The following is an 18053-nucleotide window of genomic DNA, read 5'->3' as shown; positions in this document are numbered from 1 at the left end:
AAATTCAACATGACATTGAAATACTGAGTTGATTCATGGATTGGAGTAAAAAAAAAAAAAAAAAAAAAAAAAAGTACCTTCTTGACTTCCCATGGTGACTCAACACATCGTTAACACTGTACGTGGTTTCTTTTTTTGAGCATACACCACTACATTCAAACACACACTTTGGCACAAAAACACATTTCAGACAATTCTCCTTATTGTAAATGTTACCAGTTTCTCTTACGAAAACACAAAACACTACACTTGTGTTTAGAAGCAAATCTGCTATATCTTTTAATGTTACGTTTTTACATAGACAACAGCAGACATCTTAAATGAACATTTAAAAAAAAAGAAAAGTTTAAAAGAACTACAGTTCCCACTGTCTAATTAAAATAAAACAGTAAAGATGATATTTTTCATAAAGACATTAGTAACTCAATCAGTGTATTCATATACTTGAACAGAAAATGCGTATATACTGTGTGTTGGGGTCTTATTTTAATGATCCGAACAGTGGCGGAATTTAATGCCACCAGCCTGAACTTTATAAACCTCATTTTACTGGATCGATAGTCATCAATGTTTTCATTACCCTTGCCAATGGCTTAAATTAAACTGGAAATTTGGGAGGAGGAAGTAAACTCAAGTAGGGTTAAATTTACTAGGGCAATCTGATTTCTTATCACAAATATGCAGGCGTATTTATATTTCTGATTGAAACTTCACATAGCTTTAAATGTATTGGATGCAGTAATGTTAATGATATTTTGGGGAGTGTGTGCCAGTCCTCTAGATCACATTTTTCAGTGGCACAATAATCTACTGTAATATTTTAAATTCCTTTTTTTGGGGGGGTCGGATACAAAAATTATGTACAATACATATCCTATACTAAACTTCTGTCTTACAAAAGTCCCACAACAAAATATCTAATTACAAAAGTCTGAAAATATTCACAACTATTCAGTCTTGTGCTGGTGAACCTCCTACACAAATGTCAGCAAGAATTTAATAGTTTTTGTATTATTATTAAAGGCTGACTGCAAACATTTCAAGCCATTGAGAATCTAAAGAAAATGGTGTTAACACATGCGATTGTTAATCTTCTTCTAATATTCTACTTATAGAGAAAAATATTTTGTTGTGCATATAGTAGCTAACTAGTTTAAGATGCATCAAAATGCTAAACGTCTCCTATAAAAAGGAGACTTTTAATAGGAAGACACACACCCTGTTCCAGCTGGGTTGGATAATGGCTTTGTGTTGTCAATGACTGGACTGGCTCTTCTGAGGTAACTACAGGTTGCCTTTTTTAAATTATCAGTGATGTCTCACAATATAAAGCTACTAGTTAATTATTCATTTTCATCTCATTATTTCGAAAAAGCACCCATTTGGAGTATGGTAAAACTCTCTATGATAAATATTTAATGTTTTCTTATGAATACACTTTTTAAAAAAAGACCTTGTCACATTGAAATAATTAACTCTCAAAAGGAGAATAAAGATGTATGCTAAACAGGTATTTCATTTAAAGACAGATAAAACACCACAATTAAAAAATATGACTTGAATGATGAAGACATTAGTTGTAAAATACCCCTTAAACATTGTAATGCTAATGGCTATTCAAGTTAAAGATGATGAGTATTTAAGTATCCCTTTAAAACAGGTACAAGTTGAAGTGTAAAACAACAATACATACAATTGCTCTCCATGAAAAAAAATAAACATGCATGGTTATTCGGGGTGGGCTGATAGTCACACTCACAATTGCCTTTAAGTATTTATCAGCCGGTATTAAATAAACCCATGTCAGTTTTCAGCCGCGGTACAGCAGTAAAAATGTCAGTGTCCCGGATAAGAGGAAAATTTGCTTCCAAACTCACCTTTTGTTTTGAAATCAGTACATAAATAAATGGACTTATTTTATACCTGCAGATAAATGTTTCTTAAAAGGCAATTACAAGTACGAGTATGAGTAACAGCAGAACCTTAACGGTTAAAAAGAGCATTTACTTTTAAATTTAGGGGTTTTAATCTTGACATTTTCTATTGATCTTTTAATTATCCGATCTATGATCAATTAATCACACCTGTCTGCTGGTGATATGAAATGGTCTTGAAAAACAATTACAAGTAATACAAAGTATTAACATAATGCTGTTTACTGTAAATGCTTATAACCATACTACGGCAGTAAATAAAGTATTTTGCTGTGATCTTAACTGCGCATACACAGATGAAGGACTGTGTTAAGAAAAGTTCATTTTTCAAATCAATTACGTTATGTCATCATTCACCAGGTCAGTATATTTCTTCCGTGAACCCTAGGCAACAATGAAACAGACTTAAAGTTTAAAAAAATATATATATATATAAATTTGTCCAATCCGACCCCTCTCCATAGACAATAGAAAAATGGCCCCGCTCTCTCTACATCCCATGATCCCTTGCGTGTCACATGGCAGAAGTAAAGGCTGAGTTCAGGATCTTGGTTATATAGAATATCTTTGGAAGCAGCCTCCAACATGTTTCAAGATTTCTTTTTCGCGCCCCGATATTTGATACCGCACTCAGTTTGAGAAAATTAAATCGATCAATTATTTTTGAATCACTCAAAGCCCACAGATGTGATTAATTGATTAAAAAAACCCTACTTTTAATATCTGTTTATAATACATTTGTATCGCTTATCTATTCAGTGGTTAAAATTGCATTTTCACTGTTTAACAGTGAGAACCTGCTGGTATAGATACTGTTATTGTTCCCAGTTAATGTACTCTTTTGGTTGTCTTCATAAGGTTTTCAAATGTTCTTGTTACAAAAACAAACCTCTGCATGTTTAAGTTTTATACAATCTATTCAAAACCGCAAAGAGGAGATCACAAAATAATCAATGTGAGAAATGCACTTCTTTAGTTAGCATAGAGACGATGCATGGAATCTGCTTTTTGTAATTGAAGCCTGCAATGGTTGAGCTTGACTCAAATTCCAGTGCCACCTTGTGGTTGACCCGTGTAAGGATTTGCATGAGCTCCAGCTCTCTGCCGTACTTGCTGAGCATATCACACAGGGACTGGATGAACCAGGAGCCACTCACAGTGTTCCTCCAGGAATAGTAACCTGCAAATGAACAACCGTGTTAGTAGCATACTTCCCCTGCCATGAAAACATGCAGAAAGAACGAGGAAACTGCTAGAAACTAAAAATGCTGTCAATACAAAATGGCAGTCATCATTAAGAAGCAGTAGATTAAAAAAAAATGCTCAGGGTTGTTAATTGTATGTTAAAACTAAAAGGGTTACCTAAACCTTAAAGGGAAAGTATCGTTCAAATTTAATTAATCTTATCGTTCTGCTCTGGTTAACCCCTATATATACTTATACACGATCTTGGCACACCCCTCACATTTTCATTGTGCAAACATATTTATAGCCATGAATGATTCCTTGCAGAGTCCAGAGTTCACCTCTAAATATGCTTATAATGCAATCGTTTTTAGTTCAACGTGATCAATGGCACAACAAACCTATAACAAGTAAAGAAAATATTGCATTTCAGATATTTCATAGATTTCTAAATAATCATAAAATCCCCAATGCGACTTTCCCTTTGGTTTTGTATACATAAGGTGGATGCCTTTATTATACTGTAATGTAATCCCTTAAAATATATATTTAAAGAAGCATGTAGCTTTGAAATCTCTCAGTGTCTTGTTCTGTCTTTCATCAGAATAGAAGTTCAAATAGAGAGCTTGGATCTACAAATCTACTTTTAGGAAGCATACAGAAAGATCTATACAATATGTGATCCTTCTAATACAGCTTCTTTAGGTAGTCAATGATTAAAGTCAGGAAATGGGATGAAATTTACCTGAAACAGTGGAGTACGCGTACAAGAAATCAGCCTCCACAGGGATCTTCTGGGGAGAGCTGTCACTTTCAATACTGTCTGCTTCAATACCTCCGTCTAGCTCTGTTCCTCTACAAGCCTAATCATTAAATAAAACAACAAATTAATAGTATCCAAATATTTGACTTATTAAACTCATACATTGTCTACCAAAAGCAAACTGGATACCCATACTAGATGCATAGACTGTGCGAACCTAACAAGTAAACAATAATCCAATTGTGATATTTGGAGGCTTTAGTTTTTAACAGAGTTGCCGTAGTAAAGCAGATTCACCATGGAATATATATTTATATTTTATGTTCTCAAATAATAACCATTACCTGTATGAAAAACAATTTTGGCTTGCCAACCAGTGTCTTGCAGCGGTCTCCCTTGAAAAAGCTGGTCAGTCTTTTAATTTCGATACAGCCGTCCGTTCCGTAAAGCACCCCTTCATCTCCATGGCTCAGCAGTGCACACACAAAAGAGGCCTCTTTGCTGTGGTCTTCCCGGGCAACTGAAACACAGCCATGACTGTTAGACTCAACCAGTATATTGAGAATACAACGTTTTTAATTATTTTGTAAAAATGTGTCATGGAAGTTTTCCCATTTAGGACTACATTTGATTTTCTCAAGTAACGGGAATCGTAAGATTATTATTATTATTTGTTTATTTAGCAGACGCCTTTATCCAAGGCAACTTACAGAGACTAGGGTGTGTGAACTATGCATCAGCTGCAGAGTCACTTACAATTACGTCTCACCCGAAAGACGGAGCACAAGGAGGTTAAGTGACTTGCTCAGGGTCACACAATGAGTCAGTGGTTGAGGTGGGATTTGAACCGGGGACCTTCTAGTTACAAGCCCTTTTCTTTAACCACTGGACCACACAGCCTCCTCCACTAAGAGAATTGACTGACTTGAAGACTTCATTTTCTTCTTTTTAAAAAACAATTATCCTCTACCCTCAACTAGGGCATGGCATAGTGGAATATTAACATGACTGAACTTTTTTTTTTTTTTTCACTTTTTTTTTTTTTAATTTAGTCGTTGCCAATTATTTTTATTATTTTCTCCCCAATTTGGAACTGGACAATTATTTTTAGGCTCAGCTCACCGCTACCACCCCTGCGCTGACTCAGGAGGGCGAAGATGAACACACGCTGTCCTCCGACGCGTGTGCCGTCAGCCGACTGCTTTTTTTAACACTGCGGACTCACCATGCAGCCACCCAAGAGCTACAGCGTCGGAGGACAACGCAGCTGTCGGGCAGCTTACAGGCAAGCCCGCAGGCGCCCGGCCAGACTACAGGGGTCGCTGGTGCGCGGTGACCCGAGGACACCCTGGCCGACCTAGCCCTCCCTCCCCCCGGTCGGCGCTCGGCCAATTGAGCGCCGCCCCCTGGAAGCTCCGGTCCATGGTCGGCAAAGGAATAGCCTGGACTCAAACTCGCGACGTCCAGACTATAGGGCGCATCCTGCACTCCACGCGGAGCGCCTTTACTGGATGCGCCACTCTGGAGCCCCCGTGATTGAACATTTTTAACACAGCCATTTTCTAATAGCAACAGAACCCTAAAAGGAGTGCTTCACTGTCTGGTAAGGCCCTATCTTGTCATGTTAAATATCCTCGCCTCGTCATTTAACAGCATGAGGCAGGCCTTACCAGACAGTAAAGCACTCTTCTTCTGGTTCTACTGCTAAATTATTTAAAATTTCAAAAATCCCTCTTGGCTAGAACTGTGCTGGGATAACATGATGGGATTCCTCTCTAGAGCCCAGAAAGTTTCCACTTACTCGATTGTAAACATTGCTCTATCTGCCTGCAGGTCTGGTCATTGAAAACCTTGACTTTATAACCCTGCATTTTGAAGCTTTTCAAGAGATTTCCCGCATCCACATCTGTTCCATTTCGAATATTCATTCCTGTTAGAATCAGAAAGAAATTATCCACACCTACACAGCAATACACTGTAGTTCTCTAGTTTTTAAAAGACATAGTATTTGTGAATTCTACAGTAAAGTAAATATAGGTTTTATTATATAGTTAGTACAGACATAATGACAATTTATTTTTCTGCTGCAGGGTCCTTGGGTTTATTAAATGGACCTATTAGGCTTTTAATAAACCTTTCACGTGGTACCTCAGTGGCATTTTGAAATGTCCAAAAGTAATAAAATAATCCTTTAAATCAATCAGATGGTTTCTAAAAAAATGAAAAATGAAGTCTATGTATTGACATTAGAAATGAAGGTAGCATTTAGGTCCTAAATTGAGTATTGATAGTGTATAGTGTATATCACACAAATATACAGTACCTGTCTTTTTATCAAAGTTCTTGTTGTTAATTATAATACACTGGCCGATGCTTGGATAGTTCATGTTATATCTGTAGGGATGTGCATGGTCTGGCTTGGCATCCACCTGCATGTCTTCACCTTGGGGCTGCTCAATGGTTCTAGAGGGAGAAGATGCATTTTAAGACACATAGTACAGTGAGTGCAGCAGCAATGCAACTGAGGATTCAACGGTTTGCACAGAACCTCCACAATTCAAACTGCTTTATTAAAAAAAAAAAAAAATTAAATGTGATTCTGATCCAATTGTCATTGACTACCCACACATGTAACACTACACCCTGTTACAGTGTCACATCATTCTAAGAAAATGTTAAACAAAATGTATGTTGAATAGAAAATGCAGACTACCTAACAGTATACAGTAGTCTACCCTCCCATTAACAGTACAATAATGTCAAAAAACCTCATCTATCAACAAAATAAAAAATAAAAAAACATAAATGCAACAGCATCTTACTCTTTCAGGATAACAGGATTAGCATCTACAACATCTCCTCCAGACTTAACATCTCTCGAGTCCATTTTTTTTCTTCTAAAAGAAAGAATCTCATGTGAGATGAATCACTCAGAAAAGAAAAAAAGTCACTGGCTTTTAAATGGGCTATTCCTTTACTCATGGTTACTACATTACATCTTTGTTGCTAACTGAGCTACACAGCCAATAGCAACTGCTGTTCTTCTGCAAACAGGCATGCTGATGATGTCATGTTTAGGCAAGTGACTATAATAAACCAGGCAAATATTCCCCCAAGTGGTCTCAAAGATGACATCAGCACGTTTAACATAATGAGGCAGCTAAACAAAGGAGCTAGTACTCCTGGCACAGTGAATTGAGGTCTGTGTTTTTACTCTGTGAAGACAGCACAACCGGTACAATGAAAAAGCAAGCAAGACAAATGCCATGTCACAAAAGTGTATTTTTTGTTAATATCTAAAAAGGTTTTGCGTCGGGATATCAGCGCTTAATGTGCTTTTTTTTATATATAAAGTGTTTTTGAAATTATTTTTTTGAATTTCTTTGTGTACAGATGTTTTCCAACCAGTTTGAAATACCAAATTTGAATTTTTCTAAAATAATTAACACATACGGTCTCCTAGGGTCAATTGCAACAAACTAAAAGGAGCGTACTAACTGGGGATGATCCCGTGTTTAGTATGGAGGATGGTACTAAACCAATTGCAACTAACTAAGCAGCTCAAGATTAGTCCCCCAGCTGCGTGTTAATGTTCTCAATTGCAACAAACCCAAAGTAACTGCTGTTGCCCTCTAGAGTAGTGGTTCCCAACCCTCGTCCTGGGGACCCCCTGTGTCTGCTGGTTTTCATTCCAACTGAGCTCTCAATTACTTAACTAGATCCTTAATTGAACTGAACATTTGCTTAATTAGACAGCTTTAATTGTTTTCAGCTCAAACAGTTGCAGAGTTCAAGTTACTTATAACATGGTATAGCTAACTTGAAATCTGCAACTGTTAAGAGCTGAACACAGGTAAAAAGGTCAAATTAAGCAAATGATCAGTTCAATTGAGAGATCAGCTGGAATGAAAACCAGCAGACACGGGGTCCCCAGGATCGGGGCTGGGAACCACTACTCTAGAGCAGTGGTTCTCAACCCTGGTCCTCGAGGACCCCTGTGCCTTCTGGTTTTCATTCCAACTGAGCTCTCAAATTAGTGATGAGCAATTAATCTAAACTACAGTTAATTTCTGATTATTAAATTAAACACCGAAACCAATTCTGAATGATTAATAAACTGCACAATTTCGGTCGGTTATTGTTAGGGCCACGGAAAATTAACGATTTCACGAAAATCACGTATTTGACTTACTACCTTGAAACTTTCTTTTCTTTTTTTACATATTACTCTTCACCAGCTTTTATCATGTAGAAACCAGACAACTGCAACAATAATAAAACTACTACTAATAATGGTTCTTATATTTATCATGGTGTCAGTCTTGGATGTCACATCTTTGCCACTAGATGCAATCCCTGATTTCACAAGCTGTAGAGATGAAATTGAATCTTACAAGCACCATGCCGCTGAAAGTGACAAAAATGTCAATATTGTTGATTTGTTGGTGAGGTCTGAAATCAGATTCCCAAACATGGCAAAAATTTTAGACGCTGCTTTTTGTCAATTCCACCAAACTCAGTGGATGCAAAACGAGCAGTTTCCGCATATGGACAGGTTTTTACACCACAAAGACAAACCAGGAACGTTTGAAAATGCAACAAGATGCACGATGCTGGCCTTCAACAAATAACTTGTTTTCTGCTCACGGGCCAGGTAATTATTTTGTGTGTGTGTGTGTGTGTGCGCACAACACGCTACATGGATAAAGTCGCATACAATTTCTTCTTCTTGTTTTTCCTGTTCTTGTTCTTCAGATTATTTTGTATAGGTTGATTCGCTCAAGTAGCACGATGTTATGTGGTTTTAAAACGCCATATATAAATTTAGTGTGTGTAAAGAAAAACACAAAGTTTCGGTTTTGTCACTTGCAGTTAACCCTGTTTTTAACATTGTTTTTCAAAGTCAGCATAACGCTATACAACACAGTCCGTTTAATTACTGTATGAACGTAGCCTAAGTTTTAAATGTTTACAAAACTTGACAATGTTGCCGAATTTGTCATTCAAACTTGTTTTGTTTTAATCAGTTTTGTCTGCTTGTTACTTTTTTCAGCCAACACATTTAAATGACCCTAGTTTGTTACATTTTAAAAGATTGTTTTAAATGTTACAATGTAAATGTTGACTCAGTAGCTGCTATTAAATGTTAAAATGTTTCAACCTTGGTGATTTTCTTTGATGCGCTATTAATTTTAGGCAACTTACAATAGAAACTAAAAAAAAATAAAAAATGGCACTTCCGTGACAATCCGTGAAATGTATTTTTTTTTTTTATTGTCATTCGTGAATTTCTTGAAGTACTGTGAATTTTCCGTGGCCCTAGTTATTGTACTATAAAACTTCACGTCTTCTTAGTCACACATCATAAAAGTTACTTCCGCATCTCAGCCACTTTCAATTCCAGCGGTTCACGTCAGGCAACCACCGACACTGCTCTCCCTCTGGGATCTGTAGTCAAGGGAACCTCGGGACGTGCCCTCCTGTAAAGCTCCCTTAATGCATACAAAACGGCGCCACGAACAAAAACATACAGGGAGTGTAGCATAGTATCAGAACTCTGTTATAAATACTTGCCAGAGAAAGAAGGTGAGCGAGTATTTAAATAAGGCAAGTTCATAAATACAATATATTTTTTTATTTTCTTTAGACATTTATCAATCACCTTATTAATGATGTTTCGTTCCACAAGAGAAGAGAAAAGTGCAGAATATTAAATTATATAAATATAGGGTCTGTCCATGTCAGATCAATCAGATCATTAATGTTGTTGAAGTTGACACCCTGGGATCCTTCAAGAAGCTGCAATTTTTTAGGATCTGAGAACAATTAAAAAGGCCTAATTAAGCTACTTGTTAGTTCAATTAATTGAGAGTAGTGATGAGCAATAACAGTCGATTCGATATTTGAAAATAATCCCGATTTTACTGTTATCGATTCTTAAGAACATAAGAAAGTTTACAAACGAGAGGAGGCCATTCGGCCCATCTTGCTCGTTTGGTTGTTTAGTAGCTTATTGATCCCAGAATCTTGTCAATGAGCTTCTTGAAAGATCCCACGGAATTAGCTTCAACAACATTACTGGGGAGTTGGTTCCAGACTCCAATAATTCTCTGTGTAAAAAAGTGCCTCCCCTTTTCTGTTCAGAATGCCCCTTTATGTAATCTCCATTTGTGACCCCTTATTTATTTTTTCAGGTACAAAAAGTCACCTGGGTCGACATTGTCAATACCTTTTAGAATTTTGAAAGCTTGAATCAGATCACTGTGTAGTCTTCTTTGTTCAAGACCGAACAGATTCATTTATTTTAGCCTGTCTGCATATGACATGCCTTTTAAATCTGAAATAATTCTGGTCGCTCTTCTTTGCACTCTTTCTAGAGCAGCAATATCCGTTTTGTAGTGAAATGACCAGAACTGAGCACAATATTCTAGATGAGGTCTTACTAATGCATTGTAAAGTTTTAACATTACTTCCCTTGATTTGAATTCAACACTTTTCACTATGTATCTGAGCATTTTGTTGGCCTTTTTTATATCTTCCCCACATTGCCTAAATGAAGACATTTCTGAGTCAACATAAACTCCTAGGTCTTTTTCATAGATTCCTTCTTCAATTTCAGTATCTCCAATATGGTATTTATAATGCACATTATTATTGCCTGTGTGCAGTACCTTACACTTTTTTCTATTAAATGTAATTTACCATGTGTCTGCCCAGTTCTGAATACTGTCTAGATCATTTTGAATAACCTTTGCTGCTGCAATGGTGTTTGCCACTCCTCCTATTTTTTAAGTTTGCTTACTATACCAGAATCCAAGTCATTAATATAGATTAAGAAGAGCAGAGGATTCCACAAGATGCTCCTCTAATCAGTACTTTCTGTTTTCTACATGTTAACCACTCCCTAATCCACGTGCATGCATTTCCCTGAATCCCTACTGCGTTCAGTTTGAGAATTAATCTTTTATGCGGGACTTTGTCAAAAGCTTTCTGGAAATCTAAACAAACCATGTTGTATGTTGTATCCTCAAAAAAAAAATCAAGCAGGTTAGACATGATCTCCCTTTCCTAAAACCATGCTGACTGCCCCCCAGGTTACTGTTACTATATAGGTAATTTTCCATTTTAGATCTTTTTATAGTTTCCATATGTTCACATAAAACCAAAGTCAGGCTTATTGATCTGTAGTTACCTGTTTGGTGTTGTCTCCCTTTATGTGGATTGGTAATACGTTTGCAATTCTCCATTCTGTCAGTACAACCCCTGTCTCAGGAGACTGTTGCAATATCTTGGTTAGCGGTTTGTAAATAACTTCTTTCATTTCTTTGAGTACTATCGGGAGGATCTCATCCGGCCCAGGGGATTTGTTTATTTTAAGAGCTCCTAGTCCCTTTAACACTTCTGCCTCTGTTATGCTAAAGCTATTTAAAACTGGGTAGGAACAGGTCGACATGTGAAGCATGTTGTCTGTATCCTTCTTTGTAAAAACTTGTGAACAGTAATCATTTAATATATTTGCTATTTCTTTCTCTTCAACTATGATTTTGCCATTTGTATCCCTGAGACTAAAGTTCTAAAGACTATTAGTTAAATTAAGGGTTTAGTTAAGTAATTGAGAGCTCAGTTGGAATGAAAACCAGAAGACACAGGGGGTCCCCATGACTGGGTTTGAGAACCCCTGCTCTAGAGCAGTGGTTCCCAACCCTGGTCCTGGGGACCCACTGTGTCTGCTGGTTTCTGTACTATCTTCTAACTAAAGTTTGTTGCAATTGACCCACAGAGACTAGTCACTAGGGGCTGAACTATGCATCGACAATTGCTGCTGCAGTCACTTACAACAGAACCTCGGTTTTATGGCACCAGATTATGGAGCATTATTAGGGTCAAAATTAAACAGCTAATTTGTTAATTAATTTGTCAATTCACAAGTTAATTCTTAAATTTATAAGTTAATTTGTAAGTTATTGTCAATTCTTACGTTAAATCATAAATGAGCTGTTTGCCAATTGAACTATTGTCTATTTATTTGCACAAAGGTCATTTTGCTGTTTTAAGTTTACTGTTTCAATTTAAAATGAAAAATTAAACAGTAGACAGAAACCTCAGTTTGATAACATTAGTAAATAACACAAGCTATGGTGAATTACAAACTTAACCCATTTCCTGTGGTTTTGGATACAGCAACGTAGTGCATCCGCCTCTATCTTTGTCCATCCGCTTGTCATTTAACCCCAACATTACTGTGATCTCAGACTGTGTACAAACTTGTCAGCCGGGGTCTTTAAACTACACGCCAGGTATGTTCACTCCTCATTGGTCAGTTTCCCTAGTTAATGCGTGTGCAGCTCCAGGATCGGATCAACATTACGGATCAATGGAGCCAGATCCAGATCCTCGTAGTAAAACACCATCTCATGATCTGGCTCCGATCCCATTTTTTTAAAAAGTGAGGGGCACATGCCCCCTGTGTAAATTACGCCTATGGTTCCTAGTGTATATCTACAGACCGGCAGCTCATGAACTATACAGCTGAACATCGTTAGGACATGTGTCGTCAACTGGATTAAAATAAGCTAAGTGGTATATTAATATTTGTAAACCTACAAGCATGCACATATTTACCCCCAGGCTGTAACAGACCGGCATAGTTGGTACAAACACATTTTAAAATTGCTTATATTTTGATATAATATATATTATACGTAAACTAATAGATACTATGGAGTTCTTTATTATATATTTGGCTCGTGGTGTGTATGGTTGGGAAACATATCTGTTCAATTTATGTAGGCATGTGAGAAATACTTAATGATCCCTAAATAAATGTGCGATAAAATGTGCCTCACATCACAGTAATGTCTATGACACATTGATCCCACTGCACTGTTGTAAAAGTACACATTTATGCAACAAAAAGTAAAGAAACTAAACAAAAAAAAGTGAAACGCAGCAATCTCAAAGTGTTATTTCTGTCAGTGATAAACGCCCTGTGTGATGCGCCTGCCTGCGATAACGATACAATGTATTATAGAAAAATATTTAAGTGATTTTTTCAGCTATTTATCTGCATCTGTATACCCTGGCACACTGCGCATGCGTAAATGAGATTGTCCCACAGGCACGTCTCATTTTTCTTTTGCTCGTGTCTGAGGTAAAATACGAGTGATGTGCACGCGCAGCAGTTGTCGGCTGCGTTTTGCAATCATTTACTATTGACAATCAACTATTGACAGGACGGCATGATTTCTTTGTGATGTGTATAATCAGTTATAGTTTGTTTTCATTAAAAACGTCTTTGACATGCGCAGCTAAAACAATCTTTAAATAATGAATGCTTAATATTTTAACTGTGCGACCTACCTGTTTATAAACGATTGTGCCGATTTCAAAGTAGCTTGTTTTTTATATATTTTTTTTATTTCAAAACTTGAAAGTTAAAAGTAAATGATCATGAAAGTTTTCACTAATGTTGTTGCTCTATGACTTGTGCTGTTATGTCTGGAATAAACCCGTCATGTAAATGATATTAAAAATGCATAATGTATTACATATAACTATTGTTTACAGATACCATATTTGTTCCACTACCTGTGCCCCATTATCACACACAAAATGTTTAATTGATATTGGTGAATTTAGAGTGAGAAACACAGGGGATACCAAAGGGGATACTGTATTTACAGTGAGAAACACAGGTGATACAAAATGTGTTTTATGAATGAGTATGAAATCGCCTTGGTGCCCTTGGGTTGGATTTATGTTTTGCCTTGGTGCCCCTGAATTTTCACACCCAACGAAGGCAACGTTGCCTTGCGCTTGACCTTAATCATGCCCTGAACTTTTAATACAAAATATAAACAAAACACAACAAATCCCTTTTTAATTTCTACAGATGGCACAAGACAGCTACCGTATTTCAATTTGAAAATCAAAGCCTCTCATTGGCTGAACAGGTTAGCAGGTAACAAGGAGGCACACCAGTCTCCATGTGGATGGGAATGGGCGGGGCGGATGGGATTGATTGACAGTTTGCAAGTGCATGCATCGAATAGATAAAAAGCACATCGAATGGCAAAGTGCACACCGAATGGATAAAAGGCACATTGAATGGATAAAGCTCATATTTTATGTTTGATGCTAGTTTTTAACATTTGACTGTTGCATTTAACATTCGATGGTAGTATCTGACATTCAATACTTGCATTTAATATTCAATATTGAATTTATTATTTGATGTTAAAATTTAACATTTGATATGAATTTAATATTTAATACTGGTACTTATTATTTGATGCTAAATGCATTATTCGATACTTGCTTAAATTTAACATTTAAATTAATTGTCATTATTTAATTTGTGTTACTTTCACCTCCCGTAGACAACTGCTGAGCGTGCACATCACTCGTATTTTACCTCAGACACGAGCAAAAGAAAATTAGACGAGACTGTGGGACGATCTCATTTTACGCATGAGCAATCCGCCAGGGGATACAGATTTCTATGGGGGTACTGAATTGGTTACAACACCTGTTTGTTACAGTCTGGGGGTAAGTATGTGCATGCGGTAGGTTTACAAGTTAATATACTAATCTTATTTTAATCCAGTTGACGCCACACGTGCTAACTATCTTCAGATGTACGGTTCATGAGACGGCGGTCTGCAGACATACAACTAACTAGGAAGATCAACCGTTGGCAACACTGCCGATTTGTAGACGCCCCCTCGTGTGATTGACAGTGTTCAAACATGAAGTTTAAATGTTCAAAACATGACGTTAAAAAAAGTTAAATTACCAAATGAACTTGAAAGTTTAATTAGCAAACAGCTCATTTACGATTTAACGTAAGAATTGCCAAACTAACTTACAAATTAATTTATAAAATTTAATTAATTTATGAATTGACAAATTAATCAACGACTTAATTTATGAACTGACCACTTAATTAACAAATTAACTATTTAATTTTGACCCTTATAATGCTCCATACCAGATCGTCCCTTACATGCACGTTTGTTTTCACTTTTCACGACATGTAACTTCCTCAATATTATGATCTATTTTTATTGTACGTAATGATAACAAAACCAAAACTAAAACGTTGTGCTGTATTTACAGTAGCTGAACCAAATGTGAAATGTTTCTCTGAATAGAGTATTTTCTTTTCAAATCGTCCTTTAGCCAAGAAATATTAGTGAATGATATCTGAATTACAAGTTTTGGTTTTAAAATACAATCAGAAAGCAAGGTTGAATATAAACAGTTCAGAGTTATATTGCGTAATCCACATTTGTGTAAATTACATATCATAATTCGCTTACAAGGTACATACACCACTGATGTGATATACAATAAAATGTTGCAGTGTTTTACAGACTGAAAAAAGAAACAGAAGTAGCCTACTTACAATTGGGACGACTGATTTCTTTTTTTATGAACAGTACTTTAAACCTTTCTTTATGTCCGTTGTTCTTAGCTCTGTTTTTCGTGTGGACCATCCAAGTCCAAGCCCCTCCTCTCAATGAAAGAAGAGCCAGGTGAGACACCAGACATGGAAGCAGATTAGCGCAGTTTCCGACCTCATGTGCTTCTTTAATGTGACGTCACATCCGCTGCTACGTGGTTCTAAACAAGCAGGCTAGTCAATGGCAAAGGGTATTAGTGTGTTTTAAAACCTCTGTAAATTAAATTGTACGAGGTCATTTTTTAATATAAATCAAAAAAGCGTAAACAGCATGGTCAAGTGTTGTGCTGCAGACTGCAACCACCATTCAGAAACTTTCTGAGAAAGAAAAAACTGCAATTTCGTTAGTCGATTTTATGTATTGCTGGTCCCTAAATGGCAAGACATGCCGGTTTGTAGGAAACTGTCCAAATAATATGCTAATAAAAAAATAAACACCACAATTTGTGTACAGACATGTGATTGTTATCATATTCATTGTTATTATTATATTACAGAACAACTGTTAAAATGTACAGCAGAATAATAAATCGGTGTCAACTAGTCCACGTATTTTTCATTAATATTATCAACTACCAGTATTCTTGTTTAAAAATAAATTTTAAATCGTTTATATGTACTTTACAAATAAGTTATAATAAAAAGTCTATGCAGAAAACAATGAGAGCGCTATATCCCGCGTAGCAACAATATCCAAGGAAGTACATGTTTGTGACTAAAGCACTAAAGTCTTTAGTAAAGAGCCGTATTGAGGAGTACGTTCAATTGCAGCCGTAAGAAAGATTAGGCCTGGTAGTTTTACGTAGATGTGTCAGCGGGAAGTAGAAACGTGCAGTGCATCTCGGAAAATGTAGCGTTTCGAGCTTACAAGTCGCTTTATGCCAACTACAAGAAATATCACAAAAGACAGCAAGTCCCATGTTGCCCACGCTGTACAGTGCGGGTTCGGCGGTAAAGGGTGTTTCTTGAATGAATGGTTTGTCTCTTAAAAGTTGTGCATCATGTAAATTGTTTTAAAAAACTCAAAGCTTTTGAAGGATTGATTGTGTGTGCTGTGCTTGGAGATAGTGACTGCGGACGCCTTGGGTCGGTGCAATACATGTATCTTAAATTTCAGCAACCCGACATTTAGTTTTTGTGCCTCTTTTCACAAACTGCGCATTAGTTTTTTTGAGACGCCTCCCAAATTTTGATATACCGCGTGTGCGCGGATAAAAAAGTTATAAAAACATACACTGTTAATCAAACAGCTAAGTTGTGACTTTCCTACTTGAAAGTATTGTTTGTAGGCTAATATAATTAATTATGCGTTAATATTATTAACTAGGGCTGTGTCCGAAGGTTCGTTCGTTACAGCCAGCGATTCGAAGATTGCTTAATCTTCGAAGGTTCGTCAGACGTGTTCACGCAGTTTTTTTTTTCTTCCTATTAACATAAACTGTTTGACAATGTGTGAACACTAATCATTCACATGCAAAATTCGATATTTTTTATTTGTATAATGCATATTATGTAAACAAATGTTGTTATTAAAATCCGCTACCAAATCGCCGTTATATAAGTACGCAACTCTAGCGCCGCTGCTGCCGTGTATGGATAGTATCCAAAGCAATGGGCTCGTACCTCTAGTGGCTGTTGCTTCTGTAAAATATGTACTGAATGCCTAGTGTACAGTAGAATATGTTTGAAACATGCAAAATATACGCTTACACTAATAATTTTAATTTCGAAAACTGAGCACCGTCCGGCCCTCCCCGCTCCAGCTCGTGTTGTCCAGAGGCAAACCTTTAATTTCTTCATTCACCATCTCGACAGCAAAGCGTTGTATAGCGTAAGGCGTAAGCTGTAAGCTGTATTGAAAGAAATGTCTCGAAACCCCTCTGCTGTTTGGGATTTTTAAATGCCCAGACCCCCAAAAAAGTTGAATGCAAACTGCAAACAACTCGTATCATGGAGGGAGAACCAATCTCTGGGGTCACGTGACAAGCAGATGTTCATATTATTAGTAGTATTATTAATATTTTCAGTAGTAGTAAAATGTGACTGATAACCTGCTTGGAACGGTGACTGTTAAATAAAGCTTTGTCCGCTGCAGTTGGTGTTGCTGCAATGCAAGCTTACTATATATATATATATATATATATATATATATATATATATATATATATATATATATATATATATATATATCGCAAGCAGGCTCAGTTACGTGTAAATAAACAACGTGTATTTTTATTTAAATTATAAAAACATGATTACTGTTTTATATAACGTATTTCTAAACTACATGTGAATGTTTTATTTCATTTATGTGGATTACCTGTGAAATAACAGGATTTTTCAAACAAATATAAACAAGTAGCTATGGTAACGTCACCAATAAATTATGCAAATGAGTACCATCAAAGGTTCGAACCTTCCTTCGTTAATGTGTTCTGAACATTTGAAGTAGAGAGTGACACGCGAATGAAACTTCAGGCCTGTCAAAAATGTGCCTGTCCCATCCCATCCCATGAAAGAGTAATCATTTCCAGTCCTGCCCTGTCCACATTTTTCCCCTCCGTATCCTGTCTGTCAAAAAAATCCTGTCCCATCCCATCCCCTGATAACAAGAGATCAACTAGTATTTGGAGGTACAGATATTTTCATATTCATGTATAAAATTAGGGTTTATAGGGATTTGCATTAAATACTACCGGTGATACAG

General features: G+C 36.5%; 2 protein-coding genes across 8 annotated transcripts in view; one reads left to right on the top strand and one right to left on the bottom strand.

The window, feature by feature from the left end:
* Positions 1–18053, top strand: part of primpol (primase and polymerase (DNA-directed)) — a 68776-nt gene that overhangs the window by 18998 nt on the left and 31725 nt on the right. For 2 of the 6 annotated variants that reach the window (XM_058998381.1, XM_058998363.1), the window contains one exon: positions 14262–14430. The exons of the other annotated variants lie outside the window; for them this stretch is intronic. The gene's annotated coding sequence lies outside the window, so the exon portion shown is untranslated. The remainder of the gene's footprint in view (positions 1–14261; positions 14431–18053) is intronic. 6 annotated transcript variants of the gene reach the window in all.
* On the bottom strand, positions 250–15522 carry LOC131696600 (caspase-3-like). 2 transcript variants are annotated; one of them, XM_058998489.1, is made up of 7 exons: positions 15290–15522; positions 6705–6776; positions 6206–6345; positions 5684–5812; positions 4227–4402; positions 3865–3982; positions 250–3114 (listed from the first exon to the last, which is right to left on the bottom strand). In XM_058998489.1, exons 2-7 carry the CDS (start codon positions 6767–6769, stop codon positions 2885–2887), a joined length of 858 nt encoding a protein of 285 aa, XP_058854472.1. In that variant the 5' UTR covers positions 6770–6776; positions 15290–15522; the 3' UTR covers positions 250–2884. The 2 variants fall into 2 exon arrangements, with proteins under 2 accessions (XP_058854472.1, XP_033870423.3); XM_034014532.3 differs by having other exon boundaries at positions 6705–6779; positions 15290–15521.

The sequence above is a fragment of the Acipenser ruthenus genome, chromosome 2 (genome assembly GCF_902713425.1).
Source record: "Acipenser ruthenus chromosome 2, fAciRut3.2 maternal haplotype, whole genome shotgun sequence".
Taxonomy (NCBI): domain Eukaryota; kingdom Metazoa; phylum Chordata; class Actinopteri; order Acipenseriformes; family Acipenseridae; genus Acipenser; species Acipenser ruthenus.
The sequence above is the reverse complement of the archived record's forward strand: the minus strand, read 5'-3'. Positions and strand labels throughout refer to the sequence as shown.

Coding starts and splice junctions, on each gene's coding strand:
- LOC131696600 (XM_058998489.1), bottom strand. CDS start 6,769: ATGGACTCGAGAGATGTTAAGTCTGGAGGAGATGTTGTAGATGCTAAT. Junction 6,346..6,704: donor AATCCTGTTATCCTGAAAGA/GTAAGATGCTGT, acceptor TTCTCCCTCTAG/AACCATTGAGCAGCCCCAAG. Junction 3,983..4,226: donor CAAAATTGTTTTTCATACAG/GTAATGGTTATT, acceptor TTTAATGATTAG/GCTTGTAGAGGAACAGAGCT.